The sequence below is a fragment of the Podarcis pityusensis genome, assembly GCF_964106645.2.
Source record: "Podarcis pityusensis genome assembly, chromosome: 11".
In the NCBI taxonomy this organism is placed as follows: Eukaryota; Metazoa; Chordata; class Lepidosauria; order Squamata; family Lacertidae; genus Podarcis; species Podarcis pityusensis.
In genome coordinates, this window is record NC_138036.1 from 31,954,742 (window position 1) to 31,982,187 (window position 27,446).

Sequence of the window (27,446 nt, forward strand, 5' to 3'; positions counted from 1 at the left end):
CTTCTTTAGGTGTAACAAACTAAACAAGCCTGTTCAAATACTGGCGAGTGTCAAGCATTTTATCATATACAGCCATCTGAAAAGCAAACCAACTATCCAACTCTTTAAGAGTAGTCAGCGGCAAAATATGAAATCATTTGGGGGGGGGGCAATGATTTTTTAAAAATAAATAACTTCAGTTATAAAAAGCTGGAGCACACTGCAGATATTCATTTATTTTCTCTGTGAAAGAATAATCATTTTGAAGCACACACAGGAAGGCTAATTCAAGTCTATGTAAATACTTTCATTTTGAGATAATTCCCTTTTATGGGAAAGTTGGTTAAAAAAATTCACTGGTTTTGTTTCCTTTTAGGAATAGGACACGACTACCAGTGGATTGGCCTAAACGATAAGATGTATGAGAGTGACTTCCGCTGGACTGATGGCAGCGTGCTGGTAAGAGACCTATAAAACATTATCTGGAAAAAGTTTCAGTTGTTTGTGACACTGCTTCTTAGAAAAGAAAATAGGTCAGGCTGCGAGAACAATGGAGAAAACTATATCCTAGCAAACAACCAGCCTGATTTGCTATGGTATGATGTTCTTATTATTGTAATGTAGGGCAGGCAATAATAATGCCAAGGTAGTTTTGGATTTGAGCCCCAGTGAGTGTGACACTTCACGTGTTTGTACATAACTTTCCTTACTCCTGGTCCAGTCTTTCAGATTGCAGCTTAAAACTTACCTCTCCCCTTAACCCTTTTGCCCTCAACCTCCAACTAAAATAAACTTGGCATATGCTTGAATCCATCCCATCTTAGCATTTGCTCACACTCTTTTCTACTGTTGCCCCACCCAACTGAATTAGATTGCATGCCTGGGACAAAGACATGTCTTTTGCTTGTATAATAGGGTAAAGTAAGAGAAATGGTGGTAGCTGTTTCCTTAGCAACTTAAAAACGTAGCTTATACACAACCATTGTCTGGGCTTTATGCAAACGGTGGATAAACTGTGGCTCTCCAGATATTACCAAACAAAGACTCCCATCAGCCCTAAACAGCATGGCAAATGATCAGAGATTATGGTGGCAGTTGTACTCCAGCAACTTCTGGAGGGCGTCGGGTTAGCTGCACCTCCTCTAGGCATTTGCTTAAACTAGGAGGGGTTCAGATTAGATCAGAGGTTGGCAACCTAAGGGGTTGTTTAACCGGCCCCGGAGCCCAGCTGCCCGCTCAGTGAGTCCCTGCGTGCTGTGGTAAACCAGTGCAGTGCGGCTTGGGGACTCATTTTTGCGGTGCCAGAAATCACGTCTGCGCAGACACAGATGCCGGAAATAGCACGCGGTGTGTGTGTGTGTGTGTGTGTGTGTGTGTGTGATCTGGCCCACAGAGAGATCTCAGCCCGGACAAGGAAAACCTTACCGACCCCTGGATTAGATCTTTCCCTAGTCCCTAGTTTCTATGAATGAACCTAAGTTTTAATAGCAACGTCTGCTCTCAGCAGAAGTCCCAGCCCACCATTTACCTTCACAAACCACCTGAATATACCGCCCTTCATCACAAGAGTGGTTCACAAGATAAAAACACAAGACAAAAGCACAAATAAATAGTTAAAACAGAAACAATGAATCAATAACTCCCCCTCCCACAAACACATTTAAAAGGCTGTGGAATCAGTCAGAGGCCTGGTTGAAGAAGAATGTTTTTTTGGGCTGGTGCCTGTAATAGATGTGCCAGGCAAACCTCCCCCTTGATGAGAGCATTCCACAAATGGGGAGAAAAGACCCGCCCTTGTGTTGCCACCCTCCAGATCCCACGTGGAGAGGAGGCACACGAAGAAGGGCCTCAGATGATGAATGCAGAGTCCTGGTCAGTTTACCGTATTTTTTGCTCTATAGGATGCACCGGACAATAGGATGCACCTTGTTTTAGAGGGGGGAGAACAAGAAAAAAAAATCTCCCCCTCTCTGCCCAGCGCCCCTTCAGTGAAGCGGAAGGAGGTGCTGCACAGAGAGGGGGAGAATTTCCCCCCTCTTGTTTTCCCCCTCTAAAACAAGGTGCTGTTTAAGGTGCGTTCAGTCGCCTTCAGGCGGCTACCTTGGAAGCCTGGAGAGCGAGAGGGGTCGGTGCTCACCGACCCCTCTCGCTCTCCAGGCTTCAGGTTCCTTTCAACCTGCTCTTTGGGGCTGGTGGGAGGAAGCCCACCACCAGCCCCAAAGAGCAGGTCGGGGAGCAGCGGAAAGGCGCGCAGCGTAGAGGCTGCTGCCATAGCCGCGTGTCACCTCTCCAGCCTGGAGAGGGTCGCGGGGCTATGGCTTCTTCGCTCCATAGGACGCACACACATTTCCCCTTCATTTTTGAAGGGGAAAAAGTGTGTCCTATAGAGCAAAAAATACGGTATATGGGGAGAGGCGGTCCTTGAGGTATTTCAGTGAGCTGCAAGCCATGGATGAGTGAACATTTGCACTAACATTTCCTGTGCTCTCTGTTGGGGCCTTTAATACGCAGCTATTTCCTGGGGGAAATGGAGCTTCTGGACCCCCTGAATACAAACCACTGAGGCTCCTATAGTCCCAGCTGCATTGTACAAAGGTTGCCAACCTGCAGCCACGAGAATAGGCACCCAATGTCCCACACTGAAGTCCTTGCCTTGCATGCATTCTGCTTTGGAGACTGAAGTCTTCCGTGTTCTGTTCTTTTCTAAGGGCTTAAATGGCATCGACGTGAATTCTTATTTTATCCTAACCCAAATTGCCGTGGTGGTGTGGATTTTCTCCGATACCTTGGTGTGGGAGGGGAAGCTTAAATCTGCCCTCCACCCCATATTGTGCTCCTTGGAAGAATTCCTGCTCCTGTGCCTGGTATTTAATTTTTTAAAAAGCTACAGCATGATTACTAGTGGCGTCTTATTTCTGCCACATGTAGCTAGGCCCTAACTGGGATGGTGTGGGACATTCTCTGATTGAATAGCGTGAACTGAAGTCGGTTCACTCTCCGACCTAAGCACAGATGCTTTGCAACAAAATACCGCATAAATTCAAAAGTAAAGCAAATAAAACTGCTGCTCACTCAGCTGCCCCTTTCTTTTTAAAACAGGGCTTTGTTTCATCCAAGTCAAAAATACCTTTTTTCCATATGAAATATATATATGATTTTTAGCCTGTGGATTGTGCACAGATACTGGGGCTACACTTACTGTTTGCCTTCTGTTGTCAGGACTCCAGGAAAAGGTCTGGTCCTGGCATCACTTCTGACTATCACACATGACAGCTTCAGAAAGAAGTCACTGAAGAATCCGCCTTGATTGATTACCATTTAGAGTTTACCACAGGGTTTGAGTGGCTTTGTGTGTGTGCATGTGTTTGAAGGACCCTTTTCTTTAAGAGCTGCTATTTGCTGCAGGTGACAGTGTAGAAAATGAAAAAGGGGAGCAACTCTTTCCTTCTCTTAATGTGCTATATTGCTGACATACTTTATTGCTGGAACAAATGTGCTTTATTGTGCCTTGAGGAGTAGTTTCTCTTGGCGTGTGGCAGGAGAGAGCCTGTTTCTCCCCAGGGCACCCTCCCACCCCCTTTTTTTCTCATTCTTGGAAGCCTCACACATTCTGTCTGTACTGTGGGCTTGAATGGCCTTGTTCTCCACTTACCATGTTTATCCTCCCCCCACCCTTTCATGATTGAATGCATTCTAGCACTCCAAGAATTGTATTCACAAGATCAGCCTGTCTTCAAGCTAGTCAGTATTAAACATGTGATAAACCTCAGGGTGGGAGAGCCAAGAATGGCATGGAACCAATCTTCAGACTCCAGGAAATGAAATCCTAATTCAGGCTTTTGAACAAACCCGAGTGTTAAATTTTTAGCTTCTTTTTTGAGATGAGGAAAAGAAGGCATTTGATGAGCAGGATAAGGACATCTGCCAACAGACCTCTTTCCGACTGATCTCCATCCCATTTTTTCCTTCCTTTCTGTTAACCACTTCCCTCCACTTCTTTTCTTTAGAAACAATCAATAACGTTTATGCTTTTTCCAGCTGATACAAACAGGATTAAAGCCAGACTTAGCAGTGATTAGAGTAGTTCTACTGAAATCAATAGAACTTAATTCAGTCATTGCTAACATTAATGGATATCTTCTAAGCATGACCAGTATTTTATGCATCCCAAAGTGTTAAGCAGCATGCCTCTGAATATCAGTTGCATGGAAATAACAGCAGAAGATGCTATTGCACTCAGGTCTTGCCGGGGTTTCCCACAGATGTATTGCTGGTCACTGTGGGAAACATGATCCTGGACTCGACTGATCTTCATTTTGATCCAGCAGTGCTCTTATTCATTTCTTATGTAAACTTCCTGCCTTCCCAGCTCACTCAGCAAAAGAGAACTGGTCCCAACTTCCACTAGTTGCAATGAATATAATTTTAACCCGCCATCCTTCCAAACACTACAATTCTACGATTCTGTGCATCCTTTTTTATTTAAAGGGATGAGGAAATGTTGTGCGAGAGTTTGGAGAAGAGGAAGGCAGGGGACTAGAAGTAGCAAAGAAGTCTACCATTGGCAGGGTGTCAAGAGCTGAGACTACAGTGGTACCTTGGGTTAAGAACTTAATTTGTTCTGGAGGTCTATTCTTAACCTGAAACTGTTCTTAACCTGAGGTACCACTTTAGTTAATGGGGCCTCCCGCTGCCACTGCCGCGCTGCCATGCGATTTCTGTTCTCATCCTGAAGCAAAGTTCTTAACCCGAGGTACTATTTCTGGGTTAGTGGAATCTGTAACATGAAGCATCTGTAACCTGAAGCGTCTGTAACCTGAGGTACCACTGTACATCTTATCTGCACATTTTGATGCAGCTTTTTCCAACTTTCCAACTAATTAATGAACGTGCACTGTGTTTTGAGCTGAATTCTGACACAGGTTATAGAACTGAAGGGAGTAACAAGTTCACCTGATAGTTCCTTGCGTTGTTTTATTAAGCAATGACTTATTTCCTAAAAAACTCTGCTATTCTATATACCAGAGTGGCTAACCTGCAACCCTCTAGATGTTGCCGGACTCTATTTCCCATCATCCCCAGCCAGCATAACCAGCAGTCAAGGCTGATGAGAGCTGGAGTCCAACACTGAGTGCCACAGGTTAGCTATCCCTGCTGTAGATAGGAGAGTGGTAGTACTTCTGGGGGGATGGACACATTGTGCTCCTTCTGGGGTAGTTTATCCATCTTTGGTCGCCACCCTGCACTTAGCTGTCACCTGTGGTTCCCAGAAGCTGTTAGCAATGTCACAGCAGCCACACCCTGGGAAACCAGTGCAGTGATGCCTAACAAACAAAAGGGACTTCACTATGGATTTCACCCATCTGGGATATCCAATGTATGTCACTGTGAGGCTCTCTGAAAGAATAATCCCACACTGGCCTAAAGGCACAACCTTGCTGATACGTCTAGTCAGTGCCTAGATGGGTGATAGCTTGGAAACTGCCTGTACACTTTCTTGGGCTCCATGATGGAAGAAAAGCAGAAGATAACGTATATTTTAAAATGTGGGATATGGAAGTGTAATTAGTAGGCAAGACAGACAGATAAATGAATGAATATATTCAACGCAGAGTTCTGAAATAAATTATGAATTGGCACAATGAAATATTTTCAGCTGCTGTCAGCTTTGTCTTCAGAAATTCTCTTTTGTCACTTCTGCTTTTGTTTTTCTCCTTTTCCTGGTTTTTTCTTCTTCTTCATAGGAACAGAACATTTTAATGGGAAACTACCATGGCAAATTATAGAATGTGTTTTGGGGTTGCTTCAGTGCAAATCTTTTTCATGAAGTTATTGAGGAAGTCCTCAGCTTTCTCATTCTCTCCATGTAAGGCAATTTGTTTGGCAAGAACTGGCAATATATATTTTTAGAATTGAATTGTGTTTTATAGGATTGGAGGAAACAGATTATCTAGTCCAGCTGTTTTTGAAGTCCAAGGATTCTCCATCACAAAGCTTTGCTCCAACTGGTTAAACTGGGAAGGGAAAATGAGCGGAGAGAGAAAGCCCCAGGATAGTAACAGTTGGGTGGGGGGGTTGTAGAACAGTCACATAGCACTTTTGTTCCAAACCATTCAATGTTTAATTTCCAGCTATAGTGATATCTTTTGTCTCCTGTGGAGAAACATCTCTTATTTTCAAATCTTAGAAGAAAAATAAATTTTGGTTGAAATAATTTGTTTTTTGACAATAAAATAAATTTTTTGAACCTTAAAAAAATAAAAATGTAAATGAAATGAAATTTTTAACAGGTATATTTGTATAGTTGGTGGCTATAGCTTATTTAAAAACTACAGCTTGTAAATGTTTGATCATTGCTAGAGTCTAGGGAATTGCACACAGAATCACAAATTTACAGAACATAATCATAGAATTGTAGAGTTAGAAGGGATCTCGAGGAATCTCAGCTAAAGCATCAATGACAGTTGGCCATCCAACCTATGCTTAAAAATCTCCAAGGGAGTCCATTCCATTGTCGAACAGCTCTTACTGTCAGAAATTTCTTCCTGATGTTTAGTCAGAATCTTGTAACGTGAATCCATTGGTTCGGGTCCTAGCCACTGGAGCAGAAGGAAACAAGCTTGCTCCATCTTCTATGTGACTGCCCTTTAGATTTCTGAAGATGGTTACCATATCTCCTCTCAGTCTCCTCTTACCCAGGCCAAACATGCACAGCTCCCTCAACTGTTCCTCATCAGGCTTGGTTTCCAGATCCTTGATCATCTTGGTTGCCCTTCTCTTCTACCCAATTTAATCTTCTACCCATTTTTAAATAAGGAGATACTTGGGGGAATCTGCAGTATTCCAGAGATCAGTAGATGTTAATATACAAGTTTGTAAAACTTGCTACATATGTTCTCTGAGGGCATGGTTCCTATTAAAAAAAGGCTTCCACCTGAAATTCCCATTGGAACCAAGACTTGAGAGAAGACTTCTTTGAATCAGGAGAAACTAGTTGCACGCTGAAATACAGTAGAGTTTTCATTTCAATAACTTCATTGAATGGCAACTTTTCACTCTTTTGCCCAGTAGTACAGTCTTTGCACAATGCCTTTGTACAAGTAAGGATCAACTGCTATATTGTTAACTGAATACTTCATCAATCAATGTGTTTGACGAGAAGTGTAATTAAGAATCAAGGGTCTACCTGTTCATTTTCAGAATTCTTGGGTTACTTTTTCCCATGGAAATTATCAGCTGTTGGCAATTTACCAGAATTAACAACTGTAAAAATACCAGACTTGTGCACTGCATTTTTTTTTTCATACCCTGACTGGAATGCATATGAAGTTAACAAAAATAATTCCAGTAAGTGGAGTAAGCTTCTAATCCATGAGGACTCATTGACAAGCAAAGCTTTGCAGGAAAAATGCTTAGGTCATTGCAGAGCCAACCACGAGCTGTCACACTGGAATCATTCTTCATGGACCAAACAAAATTGCTTTCATGCATTTCACCAGTAATACCTCAAGTTTTTCAAAAGCTTAAAAAAAAAAAGTTTGGGAAAACCACCCAAGAATAAAAAGGAGAGAGAGAGGGAGAGAAATGCAGTTCCTAGTATCTTGCACCCTGGAGGTGTCTGGAATTCAGTAGGGCTTCCTATATAAACATAGCTCTCTCTGTAGGGTTCATGCTTAGCGTTAAAGGAGCTTTATTAAAATTGCCGCAAGAGTTTGCATATGAACTGAACTGAACTTCATGAACAAAAGCAAGTTAAGACTTCTTAGCAATGTAAAGGCATAATTTGCTGCAACTCTTGACCCAAGCACTTTTGAAAAGAATTTCAGGTCTCAGGTTTAATACCTGGTGTCCCCAGATATGTCCCACTCCTGGGATTCCCATAGGCATCTGGTTTGTCCACTAAGAGAACAGAATGCTAGACTAGGTGAGACTTTGGTTTGAGCCAGAAGGACTACTCTTACGTTCTTATGGAAAGCTCACAAGCAGATCCAACTTGGACTTTCTTGTAGCCTGATTCGCCTTGCTCCAGGTTTTGTAGCAATAATAACTGTGTGCCTAAGTCTAGACATAATATACTAGACATACCATGGTTTGTTCTAACCATAGTTCAGAAGCTCCACATTACGGTGTGACCTTCCAGATGTAAAAATATGCAAACTGTTGCTTAGAGCTGCTTGTCTAGTGTTTCCCATCTGCTCAGTACTCCGCTTCAGAGCGGAGACTTGGCTTAGTGCTATGCGTGAGCCAACCCATTAAAGCTAGGGTTGCCATATTTCCAAAAGTGAAAATCTGAACACAAAAGTTGATTATTATTATTATTATTATTATTAAAATAATTTTCATCTATATACATTTCAGTAGTTTAACCATAGTTCTAACATTTCAAGCCTCGACTTCCTTCCTCCTTTTTCTGCGGTTCCTTAAATTTATTTTATTATTCCCTGCATATTCTAACTTAACTTATTCTTTTATTCATCTATTTTGATTATATATTCTTTTGAAACTGCAGATTATTACAATAATCTTGCCAATGTCTTTATCTGTTAGACATAAAAGTTGTTCAGGAGCTTTTTTTAGTTTTGCACAAAGTTGTTGATCTCTCCCCCTGCCCTTTTTTTCTTTGCAAAATTTTTGGAGTTATTCTTAAGCAATTTTGCCAAACTCTGTGCTTCCAACGTATGGCAGCCATAATTAAAGCAAGTCATTATTTATCTATACAGTGGTACCTCAGGTTACAGACGCTTCAGGTTACGTACGCTTCAGGTTACGTACGCTTCAGGTTACAGACTCCGCTAACACAGAAATAGTACCTCAGGTTAAGAACTTTGCTTCAGGATGAGAACAGAAATCGCAAGGCGGCGGCAGAAGGAGGCCCCATTAGCTAAAGTGGTGCTTCAGGTTAAGAAGTTTCAGGTTAAGAACAGACCTCCAGAATGAATTAAGTACTTAACCTGAGGTACCACTGTACAAGCCATGGTGCCATGTGAAATCTGAACTACAAAAGGATTTGGCCATGGGTTTTTCACATTTCAGTCCTGTTGGACTTCCTGGGGCTTCCTTAGAAGCACATGGGAATTTTATGATTCAAGTCTTGACAAGCCTGGGTTGCTGCCCAAACTGGGGGGAAAGCCTTTATCATATAAACACAGGGGCATCTGTTGATCAAACAATTCCCGTCTCTAAGGTTTGAGTTCCTAAAGTTCTGCTGCTTCCCCCTTTTAATTACTTGAATTCTTTAAAAGAAAAAGAAGAAAAAGATATGCACACGCCGTGAGTAAATAGCCCCCTTCAGACATCATTAGGAGGTGTTTAAAAACCTTGTAGGGAAATTGCATTTCAAATAATTCAATTAGATTGGCGAGTGCCAACTTTGATATCAGCAAAGCCTAACCATGTAAACAGAAAAAAAGCAGGTATTGTTTTTGGCACATTTTCCACTGAACTTGGATGGTTACCATTTTGCTATTCGGGACCTTTGCAAGCAGGCGAAGCTGTAAAGGAGTCCACTGGAACCATTCATGTTATGGATTAACTACTTACAGCTACTCGAGGTTGTGCGCTGGGCCTCTTTCTCACAGGGGGGAGTTATTCATATCCTTTGGAAAACGCTGCTGATAATTAGTACTTTGTATGGCAGTGAGCTCACTCACATTACACAAGATTAGTGCTTTATTAAACGAGCAGACTGGTCTCTGCAGCCAGATTGTGTCTCACCCCTGGCTTGCTGGCAGCAAGGAAACAGGCGCATTGCCACTTTAAAACTGTCCAGAGACCTATGCTCATTTCGCTTCCCTTCCATGCAGACACATTTCACATGTTTATAATATGGGTTTTCAGGATGCCAATGGGAAGAGGCAATGTTGCAACAAAAGGAAACAGAAGTTCTTTATGCGAAAAGAACAAAGCATTTTCTTTCTTTCTCTTTCTTTCTTTCTTTCTTTCTTTCTTTCTTTCTTTCTTTCTTTCTTTCTTCAGTTTTACCCTACACAAATCTGTGCCTATGCCCCTTTCAGAGAGAGTATAAAGGAAGGTGGGGAGGGGAGAGAGACCGTGAGCTTTCCATGGAAGAAAGTTGCCTGGGAGAGTTAAATAAAACAAACAACCCCCGCTTGAGAGTGCTGCAGGCAGACAGCAGACAAAAAGCCTGTTGTGCCAAAGACCCCCGGGACCCTCGAATAAAAGGATTTTAAAACTTAGCAAATATTTTCATTTTTGGTTGGTACGGCTTCAATTTAAGATACCCATTTGACCTACTCTGAGGAAGAGGAGGGGGAAGCCTGCCACTATAATTACTTGAAATATATTGTTTGGTGACAAAATCGTGTTTATTTTGCTCAAACTAGTAAAGAGGCCACTCACACAGGCATTTGTTTGGAATTTTTGCTTAGTGAAACAAGGTAACACATTACCTTCAAGCAGCATATATATGGGCGTTTTGCTTTGTTTGTTTTTAATCTTTGGGCTGGAACAAATGAATCTTAGAAGGCAGAAGCAGATTTAGCCTGGAAGTGTCCCTCTTTTCCAGAAACATCCCTGATTTAGAGAAGCCGTCCCAGTTTCTTATTTGACTCCAGAATGTCCCACTTATGATGTACCTATTTTCATTGGATAAATGTTCAAGGCCTTAGTTTTAACATCCTCAGTTCTTCAAAGACTCAGACTAATATACCTCTGTGACTGCATCTCCCAGTACCAGCTGCATGCTTCAGATCCAACCTTGCCATGTGAGCCAATAATATGTGCTGTGAAAAACAGGCCTTTGTGGTGGTTGTCCTGAGACTGTGAAGTGTTCTTGCTTTCCTTGGCCTCTTCCTGTTTTTTTGGAAAGGCTGCAAGGTACTGCTTTTATGATTGCCATTTGGTATAACCGGATTTTTTTTTAATTGTTAATTATGTTTTTGCAAAGCTAACTGAATTGTCTGCTGTTTATCATGTTATAGTTGTGACAAGTTGGAAAAGCCATTTTAATCACAGAGACCCATAAATTGTGTAGGATGGATAGGTAGGCAGGCTGTTTCTTCATTGTCTGACAGGGCTGGCCCAAGATATTTTGCTGCCTGGGGCAAAAAGCAAGGTGGCACCCCATCCCAGAAGCTGACTGGAGTGGCCGTCAAATCTTTCAACACTTGTGACAGGACAGCATCCTCCACCATATCCATAACAGAGGGCAGCAGCTGGGCTTAGAGAGTGCAGAGCAGGCTGTGTGGGACACATAGATCTGTCAGTCAGCACCTTGTAGCCACTGCCTGCTCCCCTGTATCTTCCACCTGAGGTGGCTGCCTCCCTTTGCCTAATGGTAGGGTGGGTCGTGTTGCCTGTTGTGATACTATGGCACAAATGTCTAAAATGGGAATTTTTGAGTGTAGTCTTCAGTGTTGAATGGTTTGTTGTTGTTTTTTGTAAACTGCTGATGTAACAAAACCAGTTGCTTGAATCTGCATTTTATTAAGACTTGCTCTACAAACCCAGTTCCTCTCTTTGTTCTTCCTTCTTGTTTCCTCTCCCAGCTAGAGACACACGAAGCTCGCAGAAGGCAATGGGAAGATTGTGATTGATTTCCTTGGTATTTGTGCTGAGCACTAAAGGAATCACATCTTTCCGGTGTATTAAAGCTCTTAACCTCCTTTAATCAAGGACGTTTATTATCTTGGTTCAGCAACGAGTAAACAGCTCCATCTAGTGGGGATTTTCCCGTGACGCTGAATAAGCATTTACACTGAGCTGATCTCTTCAAGTTTCGGTGGATAATGGCTTTAAATCTCCAAATGATTGCTCCCCAATAGCAAAATACAAATTCAGAGCATTTTTTTTAAATTTTATTTTTTTACATAAGGCACTTTTTTATACCAGGAAATCATTGCGAGACATGTGGAAAACGTATCTCGGAAGATGTATGTGCTGAGAGATCCACAGGCTTAAAATCTGGCATGCAGTCAGAAATTTAATAGTATCCCACATCCTAATAAGTCATGTTAGGCCCTTTCATATGGAGAATTCTCAGGTGTCTGGTGTGCAAAACTCAGTGTACCTGAGGTACACAAGTAATATTTACCCTAGTCCAATCAGCAGACTCCAGTAGGAGGGAGCTAATAAGATTTTATGTGGGTGGCACATCCAAAGTAGAGACTTGTATAACTTTTTGTCTGTTGTGCATTAAAGTATGCAGATCTGCTTTCTGAATGTTTCCATCAACTCTCTTATTCTTTTACTCAGAGTGGCACGTTTAACCATGCAAATAGATTAGGTCTATCCTCGCCGGATTCATTGCAGCCTTCTGGGGAATTCCAATGATACATTTGTCTTTTCCCACCTCTGTGTGTGAATATTGGCAGCACACATAGGTTCATCAATGGTAGCTGTTGGGATGGGAGAATATCTTCCTTCTGTTCTGTGCAACATCTCTGCCTTGATTCAGAAGGGGAAGGTGGAGTTTGTACACTTTTTCAAGTCTGGCAAAACCTGCTGGTTACACTGTACAAACACATGACTCCTAAGCACACTGTTTTTGTGTGTGCTTATGATTTTTGAATGTACATAATAACATGTGAAGGAGACAAACACATCTGTCAAACTGGTACACTTCAGCATTGATCTTAAACACCAGGCTTGGGGAACTAGTGGCTCTCCAGCTCTTGTTGGACTTCATATCCCATCAGCCCAACCAGGGAAGGGAGGGCCACAGGTTCCCTACCCCTGTGATGCAAACTTAGTGGGAAGCGGGCCCCACTGAATACACTGCAACCTATTTCTGGGTTGACAAGTCTCTTGACTCTCTTATCATTGTACCTATATAGTACATGTTGATAAAAATGTTTGTAGCTTGCACACTTTAGGTGTGCATTTAAAAACTGTGTTTGTTTTTGCTACATCTAAAAAGTGCCATGGGCAATGTGCAGTGTTACACTAATTAAAAGCTGCCTTCAGTGGAACCAAAGCCATGCTTAGTTCATTATGAATCAGCTCAGTCTGAACTTACTAAACTAAGGGCACCCTTGACAGGTCAACTTGCAGACAACCCAGCTGTTCATGTGGGCAATGGAAGGACTTTACTTGAAGTTAAATAAACTTCAGAAGAAATTTTCCTGTGTAGGAAGCACACTTTCTAGATAAAAACCTGAAAGGTCTTATCTGCCTCAGTGGAAGAGTTTTTTTCCTAATAGATAGGAGGGATTATGGGAAAGACAACACTAGTTAATGAAGGTTTCCGGTGTTCAATTTTAAAGCACTCACTGATAAATGCTAGGCTTATTTTGCTTTGCTTTGAAGGTGTCCTTGGCTCCTTGGGTTTTATGAAAGGCTTGTAACATTCCCCCTGTGCACATAGACAAAAATTTCCAGGGGATAGTGGAAGGAAGGGAAAGAAAACCTCAGTTCTCTTAAGGAAGCATTTAAAGAAGCTGAAAATTAAATGACTGACTTACTTAATTTTGGGACTTGTTTATTAGAAAGAACCACATACTTGATATTGGATGCTCATTGGTTTCTCACACAACGGTCAAGTAATTATGCTTTCTGCATTGGCAGTTGATTTAGTCACGGTTCATTACACTCTGTCCCATTGACTGCTCTGGAATGTGAAATCCCAACTATTGATCCCGGGCACTTGGTGGGGATTTCAGAGATAAAAGGGATAGCTGTTATCATTCAGTATCTATTGCATTGCTTAGATACTGTTCAGGACAGATTCACCTTGACAACATTCAAACAACTGAAGAGCCATGAGAATTACTTATTGGTTACCCAAGTAACTAAGCTGCTATAAAGCTAGAATAGGTTAGGATATATGCAAAAGATTTCAAGAAAGAAAAGCTAGAGTTGTATATTTTGGATGTGCGTCATGAGTGAATGACAAAAGTTAGCAAGCAGCTAACAAAATCAATTGTTGTTTTTCTCTTGTTTTGTTTAAAGGCAGTTTCAAGAAAGGATTTCTGTATCTCTTGTGGCATGAAGCAATATAGTTTAACTGAAACTTAAATGTTAGATACCATAGAAATGGGTAGCAGTAGGAACACAGTCCTATAACTAATAAGGAATGACCACACAATATACTTTCTCTCTGAAAGAATGATAAATTATTGGAAAGTGATGCTTAGTTGGCAATGCAGAAGGCAGCTTTAATTTTCTGTAATGAATCTCGCCAAGAAAGATCTATGTGAAAACCAGCATGAGATTATAGTTTAGATGTCAGATTAGGACTGGCGAGTCGCAGATTTAAGTCTATCCTCAGCCATAAAGTTAATTTAGTGACCATGGGCCAGTTAATGTTCCTCAGCCTAACCTACTTTACAGGGTTGTTTGAAAAATATGGGTAGCATGCACCATCTTAAATGAGGAATTCTCCCAAACTGGGGTTGCCTCTTCTATGCTGGTGCCTTCTACAACACATCTGCATCATCTAAAAAACAAAGACAGTGTGCTTTTGGCTTCAGAACTCTTGTTCAATTAACTTGCAAAATCAATGTATTGATGAACTATTTAATTAATTAAAGCTTGTAAACTAATCAACTTAGAGAGAAGCCCCTGTTGGTGAAGCAACCACAATCCATTGCTTTGTTCTTTTCTTGTGGGGAGGCCCAGAGGTTGAGCAAAGTGTGTCCTTCCCTCCAACCAATGACAATGTGCTGCCATAGGATCGTGCCATTTCTGCATGTATTGGGAAATGGGCTTTGAACATGGTGCTTCCATGATCGCTCCCCATTTTTACCCAGCTTTCCTTCCCTTTAGCAGGATTCCCCAACAACAGCATCTGTCATCTAAGGCAGCTGCTTCAGTTAGCCTAATGGTAGGGCCAGCCGTGCACCCACTTGTTTTTCAGGAAATGGGGTACAGGAGAGCTTGGGTTCAAATGGATGTCAAAGATGGAAGTACCAAAAATCTGTTGAGAACATCTAACCATCTAGCTCAGCATCCTGGTCTATGCTGGTTTTGCTTCGGCATATTCTGTTTTATCTTTACCAGTGCTTTCCACCAGTTTTCCAGAGACTAATATTAAGAGAAGTGACCTGGAGAAGGATCCTCTTCCCCTCCATCCCTTTTTAATTTTTTTTTTAAATGGTGTTACATTGGCTACTTTCCAGTCCTCAGGTATGGAAGCTGATCTTAGGGACAAGTTGTATATACTTGTTAGAAGACTGGAAATGTCACTTTTCAGTTCTCATCTGTTGACACTTCTGTGAGGATCACTCCCGTAAAGATCTCTGTGCATTTTGTTCCACATTCTTGATGCCCTGTATATATCCCCAAGCAGCACCGCTCTGCACACACAGAACATATCCCCACATGCCATTGTATCTGGCATGGCTCTGGATCCATTCCAGTCTGGCTTCCGCGCTGGTCATGGGACCGAGACGGCTCTGGTCGCCCTAACAGATGATCTTCGTAGACAGCTGGATCGAGGCGGGTCGGGGCTGCTGATTCTTCTAGATCTGTCAGCAGCTTTCGACATGGTCGATCACGAACTCCTGGACCACCGCCTTGCCGATGTGGGGATCCAGGGCACAGTCCTTCAATGGCTGTGCTCGTTTCTCTCTGGTCGGGGACAGAGGGTGGCGCTTGGGGGGGAATTGTCATCGCGCCACTCCTTGGTGTGTGGAGTACCTCAGGGTGCGATACTCTCCCCGATGCTTTTCAACATCTTTATGCGCCCCCTCGCCCAGCTTGTTCGGAGTTTTGGGCTGGGTTGCCATCAGTATGCCGATGACACCCAATTCTATCTGTTGATGGATGGCCATCCTGACTCGGCCCCAGACACACTGACCAGATGTTTGGAAGCTGTGGCTGGATGGTTACGTGGGAGCCGGTTGAAGCTAAATCCTTTGAAGACAGAGGTCCTGTGGCTGGGACGGGGCGATATGGGATTGGGGGGGCAACTCCCATCTCTTGCGGGGGCGCAATTAGTGCCAGCACCGTCCGTTAAGAGTTTGGGTGTAATCTTCGACACCTCCCTTTCCATGGAGGCGCAGATTGCAGCTATAACAAAGGCGGCATTTTTCCATCTCCGCCAAGCTAAGCAGTTGGCTCCTTACCTCTCTCGCCCTGACCTAGCCACTGTGATCCACGCGACGGTCACCTCCAGGCTGGATTATTGTAACTCGCTCTACGTGGGGCTGCCCCTGAGACTGACCCAGAAACTCCAGCGGGTGCAGAATGCTGCAGCGAGACTCCTTATGAGGTCTTCGCTGCGAGATCACATTCACCCGGTGCTACACCAGCTGCACTGGCTCCCGGTGGAGTACAGGATCAGGTTTAAGGTGCTGGTTTTAACCTTTAAAGCCCTATATGGCCTAGGACCCTCGTACCTACGGGACCGCCTCTCCTGGTATGCCCCACAGAGAAACTTACGGTCTTCAAATAAAAACATCTTGAAGGTCCCAGGCCACAGAGAAGTTAGGCTGGCCTCAACTAGAGCCAGGGCTTTTTCGGCTGTGGCTCCGATCTGGTGGAACACTCTGTCACAAGAGACCAGGGCCCTGCGGGACTTGACATCTTTCCGCAGGGCCTGCAAGACAGAGCTGTTCCACCAGGCCTTTGGCCAGGGCACAGCCTGACTCCCTCCCTCGGCAATCTTCGCGGAGCTCTGGCCCAATGGTTGCCAGTGGCCTGAATTAATTAATTTTATAATGAATGATTTTAGAGTGTTGTTTATGCTATACTTTTATACTGTTTTATTGTTGTTAGCCGCCCTGAGCCCGGCTTCGGCTGGGGAGGGCGGGATATAAATAAAATTTATTATTATTATTATTATTATTATTATTATTATTATTATTATCTGTGGAAGCTTGCTGTTGTACCTGGATCATCCTTGGGTTGATTTAAGTACAAAAGCGAGACTTTTAGCTGATGGCTTCATTCATCTATTAAAGCATAACACTTTATTTCTTCATTTATACAAAGATGTAACTTAGCTGGAAAGTAACTGGGAAAGGGGTATTGTTTTTGTATCCGCCTGTTCATTTGGCTGGCTAAGCTTCAAAAATATAAGACATTGTTCTGTGCCAAAACTGGAAATGAAACATTCTGTTTCTCTTCCATGTGTTATTTGAAAAATACAGAAATAGAATAAAATAGAAAGTACAAAGACATGGAGCACAAACCACAGCAATGTTGCCTGCATGAGCCCTGTTGAAATTAGTTGATGGAAATCAGTTGAAAGCTTCTGCACAAGACACTTCCATGAATACACCAGGAGAAGCTCCCATGAAACGATGTCCGTTTTCACCTAAATCTATTAAAAGATACTAATGGAATCACGTTCCCATTAGTAGCCTTGCTCATGCATCAGTTAACTGATACTGTGGTTGCTGAAATCCCAACCCCTAAAGTCTTGCAGCAGATTGTAGTTGTGGAGCTTAGTGAAAGATTGAGGTCCTTTCTTCTCATCAGAAAGTTAATCTATCTACTATTATTTTCCATCCTACTAGGGAGGGGGGGAATATTATGCTGCTTCTGGGGTAGTTTGCCTACCTTTGGTCCCCACCCTGCACTCAGCTCTTACCTATGGCTCCTAAAAGCTGTCAGCAAGTGACAGCGGCCACACCACAGGAAATGGTTTTGACTGGCAGGCTAAACCAGGTGAGGGTAGCCAATGGGTCTCAAACCCTCAGTGAGTTAGAGATTTTTCCTGCATGCCAAGGCAGGCTCCAGCGGGTTGGGTGGGCAAGACCAATAGTGTGTCTAACAGTCATGAAGACACTTTCTGCACATGTTGTAGAGGAAAGTGAGAGGCAGATGGGGCTCATCAACCTGGGAAGGTAGCCCATCTTGGAGAACATAGGAGCCAAGTCTTAGGGGCTGAAGTCCCTTCACCCCACCCATAAAATATTTAAGAGGGCTTGGGCTTCCCAAAGTTTATGGGCATTGTCATTCAAATGGTGCATGGGATCAATTATGCAGGGCCACCCCAATATTTTATTCAAGTTGGTACCCCTGGAGAAGGAAAACACTGAAGCTAAACCTCCACTGCCTTGCGGGAGATCTTTGGGAGGAGAAAAGGTTTGTGAGCAAACCCTACACAAATGCAGAGCTGGATGGAGCCTTGTACACCTCCTTCCATAAATTCCTGCAGCCTAGCTGACGCCCAACATATTGCTCTGCTTTCTTTGGACCACATCAACAAGGCCAAAAGAGAGGCCTTGTTGTCTGGGCAGCCCAGAACCTCCATACACACTGCAGGGCACCCAGGGGAGGTCATTTCAGCGTTGCTAGTGTAGTAGTTGGACTTCACCCCCAGAGGTGTGCTCGATTATCTCTGGAGACAGGCGAATGCCAACAACAAGAAGCATGTGGTGCCACACAGGTAGTCGCAAAATGTGAAACTTGCCTTGATCATATGAGCCGTATATGGGGTTTGCAGCCTGTGGTCCTTTAGATATTGTTGAGCTACAGTTCTCTCCATCCCTGGTCACTGGCCATGTTAGTTGGGACTGATGGGAGTTGGGAGTCCAACAACAACTGGAGGGCCACAGTTGCCTCACCAGAGCCATCTGAGCACCATCTGCACTGGGATCTTCCAATAACTGGTCTGCATCAGTTAAACCTGACTTCCACCCATATTTGTAAAAGGAGGACTCAAGCCCCCAATGCACTTGTCTTGTGCCATGTTTTAATGCGGGCCAAGGGAACCGTTTCTGAAGGCTTATCTCCCCATCAGTGATGCTTGCCTAAATAAGGAAATGGAAAAGTTCAATATGTGTAGCATGGAGAGTTAAGAAAGCATTTCAGGAGTCTGGAACCTCCTCTGTTAAGTGGTTCTGGCATTAGTAAAAAGCAGCATGCGGGTCAGAAAGCCAAAGTAAATGTGAGCAGTGATGATATCAGCTGTGAGGCAACAGCACGTTACGGCTGGGGATGTGGTGCAATCTTGCAAAATTCATTCCATGGGACTGAAGGGCCTTGCCAGCAGCATATGCAAGCCAGGGCTCACGGCTGTTATTGCAGGCCCTTGATGTAAAGGCTCTTGAATCTTTGTTGGCTGGAATGTAACGTCTTGAAATCCCAGGGCTGCCATTTCTGCCAGGAGTTGACCACCAGCATCTTCTACTAGCATATGGAAACTAAAATGAATGTTCAGCTATTGGGAGGAAAAGGTGTTACTTAGAGGCTTGGTTACAGAGTGACTGAAGTCACTTAGTAGTTTTGGATGAGGTTTGCAAAATAAGCCCTGACTCTTGCAGTTATATTCAGAGTTTTGCACCTGGTTAGAAAGCAAGTCAGTTCATTGCTTGGGATAGAATTGTAGAGTTGGAAAGGACCCTGAGGGAGTCTGTTCTGCTGTCAAGCAGCTCTTGCTGTCAGAAAGTTATTCCTGATGTTTAGCTGGAATCTCCTAGAAGACCAATGTGTATTATTCCATGATACCAGGCAAGAATAATCAATGAATAGTTTGACTCTATGCACATTTACATAGGAAAAAAGACCCTGTAGTTCAGTGGGTCTTACTCACAGATAAGTAAGCATAAGACTGTAGCCCTAGCCTTATGGCAATTAAAATGTTTTATAGCCTGGCACAGACAACACTTTTAATGCAGCCCAATTTAGAAGTCTACAGTTCACTTGCCTGTATACATAAAAAGCCATTATTGACATACTGGAGGAAATACGACACTAAAATACTATACAGTATTCAAAATACTATATTCCGCTTTTCCACAGCCAGGATAATTAAGCACCACTTTTGTGTGGTGCATTAACTTTATTAGTAAAATGTTCTCAGAAAGACATTGTTTGGATTACTAGATAAAGAATTAAAGGAAAACAATTTGTACTTTTTATAAGCATGTAAGTGGACCAGCTCCAAGAAGTAAGCACTGAGATTAAATAAAAGCACTTGTGAACTGTGCCATTATGACCATTTAAGGGACAGAGTGACTGGTACATGCCAGGTATTTATGAGGATTCTTGCTCTTCTAGAAACTTATTTTTATCCACCATTAATTTCTACTTGAAATGAAAGTTTTGTAGCACCACAGAGAAAAGCTAAGAAGATTTCAAGTATTCTCCCTCTCTTTTCCTGATTACTCATATATCTGTATCTGTACGCAAGACAAAGAATAGTACAATGTAGTACTTATTCTGCGGTAGTCCTATTTATTCAGATAAAGAGTTTTGAAACGTTGTTATTGTTTAGTCATTTAGTCGTGTCCAACTCTTCATGATCCCATGGACCAGAGCGCACCAGGCACTCCTGTCTTCCACTGCCTCCCGCAGTTTGGTCAGACTCATGTTTGTAGCTTCGAGAACACTGTCCAACCATCTCGTCCTCTGTCGTCCCCTTCTCCTTGTGCCCTCAAACTTTCCCAATATGTTTTGAATATGTTTTGAAACATATTCTAATGCTATGCATTACAGAAATGAAAAAGGGATGTCTTGGTAAGGCAAGCATTTTCTCTCTCTGGGCTATTTGAGAAACAAGACACAAGGCTGTAGTAGTGCATACTGGATAGTACAGAATGTCCACATGGCAATCTCTGATAGGTGCTTCCTTGTTAGACTCTTGACGGGGTGAGCTCCCATTGCTCTGTCCCAGCTCCTGCCAACCTAGCAGTTCAAAAGCACACCAGTGCAAGTAGATAAATAGGGAGTACTGCAACAGGAAAGCAAACGGTGTTTCCATGCGCTCTGGTTTCCGTCATGGTGTCCCGTTGCACCAGAAGCAGTTTAGTCATGCTGACCACATGATCCAGAAAGCTGTCTGTGGACAAACACTGTCTCCCTCAGACTGAAAGTGAGATGAGTACCACAAACCCATAGTCGTCTTTGACTGGACTTCACTGTCTGGGGTCCCTTACCTTTACCTTACTGTATTTAATGTACACATTTTTTTAAAAAAAAAAATCAAATAAGACCTATGGTACTCGGGGAAGGATAATTAGTGGAATAGCAATGGGTGGAGAACCCTTCCCCATTTACTGTGATCCTGATGAAAATCCGCCCCCTGAAGCTGCTATTTGCATTGGGAGGGAACACTTTATTGACTTCAGGGGAAAATTTCTTCCCAGTGCAGATAGCAGCTTCAGAGGACAGGTTTTCTTTGGGACTACGAGGAGGAAGGAAATATTTACATTTCATTGGTCCTTAACTTAGCAAGCCCTGCTTGAATTCAATTTCTTTTAAACCATGCTTCTGGTATTTTTCTTTATCTTCTTCAGCAATATGAAAACTGGAGACCAAACCAACCAGACAGTTTCTTTTCTTCTGGAGAAGACTGTGTTGTTATAATCTGGCATGAGAATGGCCAGTGGAACGATGTACCATGCAACTACCATCTCACCTACACTTGCAAGAAAGGAACAGGTAAGGATTTTCAGACCAGGGTCACAAATTGCCACATGAAATACACAAGAAGTGCAGGCTTGTGAACTTACATGTGCAAGTCATAATGTCTGAAGACTAGCATATTTCATTGCAGGCCGAGCTATGTTAGTGCTGCAGAAATCAGTGCTGGCTGTGTTATTGAAACTGGCTGCATGCCATTATTAAAAATGTGCTGAAACAAATGAATGCACTCTAAGTAGAATTCTTCATCCCTACTTTAGCTTTCTTGTAATTTTATGTTTCAGCTGTGTAAGAGAAAAATGCAATGACATATGACTGCCATCCTAACTCCACTTATTTTAATTCAGCACTGAATTCAATTGGCTTTATTTTTGAGTAGATGTGGTTAGGATTGTGTTGTTCCACTTGTGAGATCCTTCAAAGAGCAGAGTTCCTTCTCATGGGGCTTTAGTCCCAAGGCTCCCTCATATGAGCAAAAATGCCTATATGCAAAGTACTCCCTTGGAACTGCCCCCCCCCCGAGCAACCCTAGTTTTCTGGAGCTGGCGCGCCTTGCCCCCCAAATCAGACAAAGAGCTTAAAAGCTCTTTCGTGCTGGGTAACCCAGGCAGACCTGGCATGAAAAGAGCTTTTAACCTCTGTGCCTTGATTGTGGGGCAAGGCCGTCGAAGCATGCTGGTTCTTGGATGCTCTCACGACATCTCAGGTCGTTGATGTTATTGATGTTCCCGTGAGATTTCACATGAGCCCTCCTAGCCTTCCTCCAATGTTATAAACTTCTAGTGACTATTTAGGAAAGGTTGAAAATTGTTGTAATCAAATTAAGTTATACTTCAAATTGACTAATTTAGTTTTTAAAAATGAAGGCTATGGGTCCCCTTTCATCAAACTCTCTAAAAATGACTGAGAACCCAGTCTGAATAGTGGGCTTTTTGGAGAGAGAAGTGAGTTCTGTCCGAGGTGGTGTGGAAGAAAACTGACAATAAGTCTGAATTTGTACTTTTAGTTGCCTGTGGCCAGCCACCAGTTGTAGAAAACGCAAAGACTTTTGGGAAGATGAAGCCTCGTTATGAAATAAACTCCTTGATCAGATACCACTGCAAAGATGGTTTTATCCAGCGCCATGTTCCAATCATCCGGTGCCAAGGGAATGGACGATGGGATTTGCCTAAAATTACCTGCATGAATCGTGAGTTGCCTATGCAAAGGGATTTGTGATTGCCAAGATTCAGGCTAGACCCTCACCAGTCTGTCAAATGTCTTTGCATGGAGGAGGAGAGACCACTCCCTGCCCCAACACACCTCTCCACTCTACCCTGTAGATAGTGTTATTTAATGCAGGTGTTCCATACAGGTGTATGACCATTCTGATGCTCATTTTATTCCATCATCTTATTTTTATGATGTGGGAGAATTGTGCCAATTGGACATCTGCACAATTGGATTTCCAGACAGAGAGCCTGAATTGCATGTGACTCTAGGATGGTTCACAGGTTACCCTGAATACAGTACAAGCCATCTTTGCACTTGTACAAACATTTGTGTGAAAGAGTGTACACTTGTTCATATGTAGAGCTCTGCTGTTATGTAGGCAGGTACACAGACTGTACACTTGCTGAACAACACACATACAGTACTGTATGAGTGTGTAGCTCAACTATTTGTGCTCCCAGTTTCACAGACTGTACCCTCGTTGAATGTAATGTGTGAACACCCATGTTACCTCCATGCCCTCTCCTCCACCACACAAAGACTCTACGCTGGTCAGGAAATGTCCGGACCTGAGTTGTGTGTCTAACACAGTGCATCTCTTCATCATGCTTCTAGTTTTGCTGGCATGCTTACAACATTTTCCTTCTTTTCTTTCTCTTTTGTTTCCAGCATCCTCATTCCAAAGGACTTACTCTAAGAAATATTATTATAAACATTCTTCACCAGGAAAGGGAAACTCATTAAATTCATCAAAACATTTTCATCGTTGGATCAGGACATGGCAGGATTCAAGGCGCTGAACGCACTCTGGCAAAAGCGGGATGTTCTCCATGCCAGCCAAAGTCCTAACTTAACTGTGCCTTTTTAAAAATCAATTATAGGAGTATTACCAAGCATTTTTATTTTTTTGAAAACTTAAGGACCTCAGAACTCTCAGCACACATCTGTGATTGCTACAAATGCAAAATCGAAAAGGGAGAGATTGCCAGCCATCTATAGCATGTTAATGTTCATATGTCATTGATGAGGGAACATTAGAGTCCCTGTCCCAGCGTCCTATAATAATTAAAACTCTTCCATTTTAGCACCAATGATAATGTAAATAAGATGATTTAATGGTGTTTTAATGTGTGTTACGTTAAAAGAACAGCAACCCTGTATATACAATGAAATGTCACACTAAGTTCAAGTTTATTTATGGCTATTTGGCCTCAGAGGTCTTTAATCATTTTTTGTTTGTTTGTTTGTCTTGAGGTACTTCATCAGGCTGAAAATAATTTTAAATTGCAGTCTGCTCTCTCTTTTCTTTTTGTAACCATGGGAGAAAACGGCTGTTGCAATGGCTGAAGATGAGCAAAGTAGCAGAGGAATGCTGCTCTTTCCCAGCAGAGGTCCATAGAGAACTGTGTGATGAAACCTTACACATAAGGAGCACAGCAAGCAGGAACAACCCTGAACAATGGACTGCAATGCGGAACTTGACTTCCGTCCTTTTCAGCATTGGCACTGATTGAAAAGGGACTTGCCTGGAGGACTTTTTTAAAAAAAATGACAAGGAGGGCCTGTAGGAATAACAATAATAATAATAACAATAATAAGTGCTAATACAATAAATCTCAACCAGGGCCACTTTTTTTTTTTAACGATGACTTTTACAACACTAACCGTGGGTCTACATTACAGCTCTCTGCATTTTAAGATGGAGATACGATAGACCTACAACTTTTGTTGTACAAAAAACCCCGAACAAACGAAAAAGTAAATAATTTTGTATATATAAATATATATAACCATTTTTAATCCTTTTATAAAGTAATGAATGTTTGTGTATGAATGCTGCAGCTGTGAAGCGTACCTAAATAAATGAAGTAAGCCATACTGATATAATTTATTGGATGTTCTTTTTATCTTGAAATAGCTTGGTAGCTTGTTTTCAGCCTCCAAGCTCATCCTGATGCATTTGGGAGAACTAGAGTTGGCTTCAAATGTTTTTGACTTGACTTGAGAGAATATATCTATATCTATATAATAAATGGGATCATGAGTGTGAGCTGTGTGACTTGTAAGCAATCAATACCTTGACTTGTGAATAATCTCTGTGTTCCTAGAACTATTGTAGATTTTTCTGCCTAACAGGCCTAGTATAAGGAGGGGATATGTCTCCTTAGCTCTTCTCAATTCATCTTCCATGGCCAGGTGGGGTACACTAATTGCAGAAAGTGGTACTTTCAAGGGCTAGGCTGGGTTGGTACTTTCAAGGGCTAGAAGTATCTTATCTCCAGGTCCATGCCATGCCTGGGGAGCAAGGGTGTGTCTTCCCTCTCCACACTTCTGGTATGCCTTCCTCACCTCCAAAGTTGCCACTGCCCACACAAGAGTGTGACATTCTAATCTGGCCTTGTGCATCAAGTCTAACACAGGACAATTTCTGAATTTTATCTGGGATATTGACCACACAAAAATGGGTCTGCTCTGCATGGATGCCTGGTGATATCAGAGATGCAGTATAGGCATTCCAGTAGTGTGCAGAGGGATATGATGTACACTCTCTGTGTCAGGCACAAATGGTGGATCTTTGAACAAGTATGGTCCTATCTGGCCCAAAAGAATCCCCCCAGTTGCAATATTCTGTTTTTAGCTTTGTTGAGAAGAAAAGATCTGAAATTTTCTGTCCAAAAACGTATTAAAGAAGAAAAATATTCTAGTTGTATCAGTACATGTGAAGTTTGTAAGTAGAAGGTAACATTAATCAGTAAGGGCTAGCTGATAGACTGACCTCTTCATAATCCAATTCTGTTGTGTACATTTAGTATGTGATGTAGCTATAGTTGTGAACAGAACTCATGTGTACTCTCACAAGTTAGGAAACTGGCCCTGGATTGGTGCAGCAATGTGTCTTCACACATAAATGTTGTGCGGCTAGAATTTCATATAGATGCAGCCTCAAGTGGTGTGGATTATTTACTTGTAAAGGGTTTCCTCTCAAGTCCCAGGTTATGGTCTGAAGGCACATTTTGCTGACACTAAGCAACTCAGTGCCTGGATGGGAAGACTTCCTGGGACCTTTGGTGCCATGATAGAAGAGAGGCGGGATAAAATGTTAGAAAACAAATAGTAACTCTGATTTTGGCATGTTCCCCTAGGTAGTTTACAGTTTCCCACTGCCTGAAACCTCTTTCAGCTGAATTAATGCACCCTGAGAACTTGTGGTAACCATAGACTGATTAAATAATGTGTGAATCTATGGTAGATTAACACAGTTTCTTTCCCCTGTGCAACAATCTGCAAACAAAATATGGAGGAATCTAAAAGAAACTGGGCCATTTATTAAATGAGCTTCAAGACAATGATGCACAATATCTGGCGGGCCAAAAAACGAGAGTTGGAGAGGAGTGGTGAGATCCCATTTCAGGTGCCCTGTTGTGTGATGATCAGAAGCAAAACTGAACCATGCTGTGGGAAATAGGTGTGCTAACCTTCCATGTTAAGACAGAGGTAGTTGGCAGGTAAGCTTGCTCACCAAAGGTATACAATGAGCATAAACAATATATAGCTTCATTTTGTTGCACATTCAGTAGCTTCACTCTTACAAAGGCCCAGGGGTTCCCAGACTGGGACCAGTTTTGTGAAATATAAAATCACATTGAGAAGAATCATGGTCTCTCATAAAAAGCTACCACTGTTTTGAACTGTACATTTCTTTCCTTTTCTATACCCATAATACTTTTTTCACTATTTGTATTCTATTTTGTATGGTGTGTAATGTGAATGTTTTGGGGTTTTTTGTGAAAGAACTTTAGAAACCTTGTTAATTTTTTATATATATCAGCTTCTGGCTCACCAAAGAAATCTTGTTTTGCTCTACTGTGATATGTTCTGTTTATTGCATGTCTTCAAATTTAAGTCTATGTAATGTCAAGTTCTACTGATGAGTCAAGTCAAATAACCAAGAACAACAAATACTGAGTGATGCAAACACTTTCATAACTTTTTTCTACATTTCTAATAATAACTTTTTAGCTGATTAACCAGGGTCAATTTTTTTGATTGACTTTTAATGGGAAATTGATTTGACCATAGTCAATTAGATGCAGGTAATTTATGAAATCTGTTTTATAATATACCATATAAATATATATATAAATATAAAAAATAAATCTTGTGTAAACTGAGATTATTCTCAAGAAACAGTATATATATGTCCTTTTGTACAAAAATACACTAGTGTAGGTTTTATCACTGCTTTTCACCATTTGTACTGAAACAGACATTTTGATCTTGTTGGTACCAACACAAGGATTACTGCTGTTATTCCTGAGACTCGCTGACAAATCAAGGTAAGTGGGGGAGAGGGAACTGAAGAATTGCTGAACCTCAGCTCAGCCAAATAATAATACAAAGACTTCAAAGGATTTGAAAGTGGGGATATACTTTGCAAAGTAGAGGTGCTCTATCATTACAAAATAAAAAATAAAATCATTTGGCATTGTGCTAAGTAAGTGCATGTATTTCTGAGTCATGCCTGCCCTCCTTCTTAGTTGATTTCTTTGTGAAGGTTGGTCTTTGAAACAATTTGCCAGTCTCAGTGAACATGTGCACTGTCTGGCCCTTACACCACCATGGAGCTAGACTACAACTCCAGTCTTCCCTGACTATTGGCCATGCTGGCTGGTGCTGATGGGTGTTGGGATACAATGGAATCTAGAGGGCCACAGGTTAACCGCCTCTGCTTTACACAATAAGCCCATGTTCCCATTCTCAAAGTCAATGGTCTGGGGCATGGGTAGGAAAACTAAGGCCCAGGGGCTGGATCTGGCCCAATCGTCTTCTAAATCCGGCCCGCGGACGGTCCGGGAATCAGCGTGTTTTTACATGAGTAGAATGTGCCCTTTTATTTAAATTGCATCTCTGGGTTATTTGTGGAGCATAGGAATTCGTTCATTTCCCCCCCTTCAAAATATAGTCTGGTCCCCCACAAGGTC

General features: G+C 42.2%; 1 protein-coding gene across 2 annotated transcripts in view; it reads left to right on the forward strand.

The window, feature by feature from the left end:
• The window catches only part of VCAN (versican), a 129,826-nt gene extending 102,871 nt beyond the window's left edge, over positions 1–26,955 (forward strand). For both annotated transcript variants that reach the window (XM_080972154.1, XM_080972155.1), the window contains 4 exons: positions 356–438; positions 21,126–21,270; positions 22,259–22,441; positions 23,134–26,955. In XM_080972154.1, coding sequence (XP_080828280.1) covers positions 356–438; positions 21,126–21,270; positions 22,259–22,441; positions 23,134–23,264 — 542 coding nt within the window. In that variant the 3' untranslated portion in view covers positions 23,265–26,955. The remainder of the gene's footprint in view (positions 1–355; positions 439–21,125; positions 21,271–22,258; positions 22,442–23,133) is intronic.
• Positions 26,956–27,446: the final 491 nt, after the last annotated feature.